Source organism: Nymphaea colorata, chromosome 11, assembly GCF_008831285.2.
Source record: "Nymphaea colorata isolate Beijing-Zhang1983 chromosome 11, ASM883128v2, whole genome shotgun sequence".
Taxonomy (NCBI): Eukaryota; Viridiplantae; Streptophyta; class Magnoliopsida; order Nymphaeales; family Nymphaeaceae; genus Nymphaea; species Nymphaea colorata.
The window spans coordinates 6,394,796-6,398,399 of NC_045148.1; the positions used below are offsets into that span (position 1 = coordinate 6,394,796).

Sequence of the window (3,604 nt, forward strand, 5' to 3'; positions counted from 1 at the left end):
CAGGATGGTGACGGATGCATTCAATTCAAGATGAAAATCTCGCCAATTTCACCGTTTACTTCCCACAGTGATCGGTTGCAGTAATGACGTCGAATGGTTGGAACGATGGGTGATCGGCAGTGGGAGTTAGGTCTGCAACAGGGAGGAGGGCATCAGGGGAAGCTTCCTTCAAGTGGGGAGTTGAGATACGAGCTGCCATCGAAGAGTTTGCCTGTGTCAACCATTGTATTCACATGCAAAGTGGAGCCATTAGAGTCATCTTCGGGAGAGAGAGAAAGAGAGAGGGGTGAAGATAAAACGAGGAAGAGGATATATAGAACGAGAGAGAGAGAGAGAGAGAGAGGGAGAGGTCAGCATCTGACAGCACCCTTCACCACCGCCACGCCAGGCCTAACAAGGAGCGTTACAACCCGCTATAGCCCGCCCGGAATTATTGAGAGAGAAAAAAGGAAGAAGGGTAGAGAGAGAAAGAGAGAGAGAGAGAGAGAGGGAGAGATAGCCACCTCTCGCGTGCTCGGCTGCAGTGGTTGTTCCCCCGCCCATCCTCTCTCTTTGTTGGGGAGGGCTCCAAGTCCAGTTTGTGCATGAGAAGCGGAGGAAGGAAGAAGGGAAAGAGAGGCTGCTGCTCGTCACTGTCTTTGTGTCCCCTTTCCTGTCTCTTCTTCTTCTTCTCTTCTAGGTTTCTCTCTCTCTCTTTCTCTTCTCTGTGGCACTGTTTCAGCTGGGTCTAATCTAACCTTCTTCACTTTCCCAATACTGCCTGTTCCTCTCCCTATCCCTCAAAAGATGCATAAGCCCTAAATCCCTCGAAATAAACCAACCTACCCATCATTTTGGACGCTCTTCTCTAGGCCCGGCTCCTTCTTTCCTAACTTTTTTCTCTCTCATCTTTCTTCTCCTTCTTTTTTTGTTTTTTTCATTTTCGTATTTTTCCAGATGTGGTGCCTTGATTTATCTTGGTACGTGTACTCCTGTGTCTGAATCTCTGCTAAATCTCCGCCAGATTTAGACCTCTCTCTCTTTGTCTGAGAATTGTTTTAGGAATCTGCACAAGGTGTTTGTCTTGCTGATCTGCGGCTGTGGCTTTGGTCTGTGGAAAGTGAATATTGCGGTGCGGTGATGGTGATGGAGAACAAGGTCGTGTAGCTTTGGGTTGATCAGACAGATAGTACAAGCAAAGTCGTTTGCTCCATCAGAGAGGCCAGAGGGAGTTGGAGAATTCTAGGAATTCTGGGGTTGGTATTATCTCTTCCACACTGCATGCAAGCGAAGACAACAGAAAAGCCAACTGCGCCTAACCCTTAACTAAAAGGTATCAGATGTTCTTCTCGTCATATTCTCAGAACCATCTGCTTCTACTTAGATGCTCCATCTCCTGAGTGATTCCTTTCTCTGATTTCACTGTTTGCTTGTATAAAATCATATCTGCAAATGATTCATCTCGAAAAAAGGAGTGGGTTTTCTCGCAGAGATGGATATGTTTTTGCTTTTTCTTTTTTTACTTACTTTCCCATCCTTATAATAGACAAATAAGCAAACAATTCTTCCTTTTCTTTTTCGGGTTTTTCAAGGACTTCAGGCTACACATGTTTAGTGTTCTTTTCTTTGTGGGGATCATCTAATTGTTGGTATTCATTTTCATTTGCTCTACAAAGGAACTCTTGAAGAAGGAAAAAAAAAAAAAGGATGCAGGATAGAGGAGGAGGGGGAGGATTAAATCTGAAACCCCCAGATGAGATGTTGGGGAGCCTCCAAGATCGAAGGGTGAAGCCCCAAGCTGAGCAACCCCAGAAATGCCCCAGATGTGACTCTCTAAACACCAAGTTCTGCTACTACAACAATTACAGCCTCTCTCAGCCGAGGTACTTCTGCAAGACGTGCAGAAGGTACTGGACCAAGGGAGGGACTCTGAGGAATGTCCCTGTTGGTGGGGGTTGCAGGAAGGGAGGGAAGCGCCCCAAAAGAGCCATCTCTGACACCCCTACTCCTCCAATCCACCCAGTCGGCGGCGATCCCAACTTTCCCATCCCGAGCTTTGGTGCAATTAGACCCCAATTCTTGATGGACCCTTCGTCCACGGGTGCCGCTGATCTGAAGATCTCCACCGGCTTGCCCTCCTTACCCAGCTTGGCAGCACTCCCGCAGTTCAGCCATGGTCTGACCTTAGGCGAATACAGCTCCATCTTCGGCCCCCGCCACACGCCAATGATTCCGCATCCACCGCCGCATATGCTGTCCCAGCAACCGCCGCCGTCGCTGCCCACATCAGAAGGATTCATGAATGGTGCTGAACATTGGAGAATTGGTGATGCTGCTGCTGCTGCTGGTGGTGGTTCACACGGTTCCTCCATGGGCAAAGATGGGTTGCTCCACTTGCTGCCGCCTTTCGCGTCGATGGCGTCCTCGTCCGGCACCGGAAACCTGACGGGAAGCAATGTGGCTTCTGTCCTGAAATCTGAGCCGCAGGCGGCGTATGAGGGCAGCACCACAGCTTCAGGTGGTGGTGTTGGCTACTGGAATACTAATGGGTCTTCCTCTGTAGGTGGGCAATGGCCAGATTTTTCGGGGTATGGCCCTTCAAATTCGTTTCTATAACCATCACAAGTCTTTGTATCAATCCCTTTCCTAATTTTCCTTCCATCTGCAATTCTTCTGCCTTTTTGGTTTGCTGCTTTTGTGGTTAGAGTTATGGAATCATCTTTTTCACTTCATTTATTTAGATCGTCTTCTCCAAATTGCCATCAGCTGCAGCTTTTGATGTAGCAATAAGAAAGAACTACAGTGATAGGGCGATAATCAATCGGGAGAGGTGGAAGTTTTATGATATATGGTTACTTTCCTTTTTATGAGGTTGGATTCATGTCATGTAAATACTCAAGATAGGAGTGTGAAAGAATAACACACTGCGGACATTTACTAAATTCTTTCTGCTTTTTGCTGTTCTTGTTTTCATTTTCTTTTTGTTCTCATATATAAACATGTGTAGTCGAGATCATGTTATTCCATGTACTACCACAGTGCTCTACCTTTCATATTTTTTCTTTATCATTATTATTATTATTTTCTGTTTGAGGTCGATAGATGTTGGAGTAGAAGCTAGGTAGAGTTTATTTTTTTCTTGGTTTTGTTACTATAAACCAGCTGATATATGGGAAAGCAACTTCTCGGTTCTCAGTGATCAGTGTTTCTAGAGAGAGAGGGAGAGAGAGAGGTAAAGTCACCGGAATCCGGTCGGCTTTTTCATTCTTTGGTGGTGACTGACTGGCATAGGGAAGAGCACCGCAGCAGCAATGGAACGACTTGACTGCAGTGGTGAACAGAGCCAGGAGCATGTGAATTAAATGCAGATCGCCACCACCACCACTCTGCTTTCCACATGATTAATAGGCGCTTCTTTTCCTTCACCATCAATATTCTTGCCGCATTATCATTTATATTGATGTGCTGGGCCTTTTTCCATGTAAATTTAATGCATCATGCCCATATTCTGCTGATATATATATATATATATATATATATATATATATATATATATATATATATATACTGAAATTTCACGGCAACTTTTAAAAAAATTTATTTTAAACTTTTCTCAAAAGATTGA

The 3,604-nt window shown here is 45.2% G+C and overlaps 1 protein-coding gene across 1 annotated transcript; it reads left to right on the top strand.

Moving 5' to 3' along the window:
* The first annotated feature begins 224 nt into the window (after positions 1–224).
* Positions 225–3,005, top strand: LOC116265063 (dof zinc finger protein DOF1.6-like). The gene is made up of 3 exons (XM_031645601.2): positions 225–1,312; positions 1,656–2,567; positions 2,721–3,005. Exons 2-3 carry the CDS (start codon positions 1,687–1,689, stop codon positions 2,761–2,763), a joined length of 924 nt encoding a protein of 307 aa, XP_031501461.1. The 5' UTR covers positions 225–1,312; positions 1,656–1,686; the 3' UTR covers positions 2,764–3,005.
* Positions 3,006–3,604: the final 599 nt, after the last annotated feature.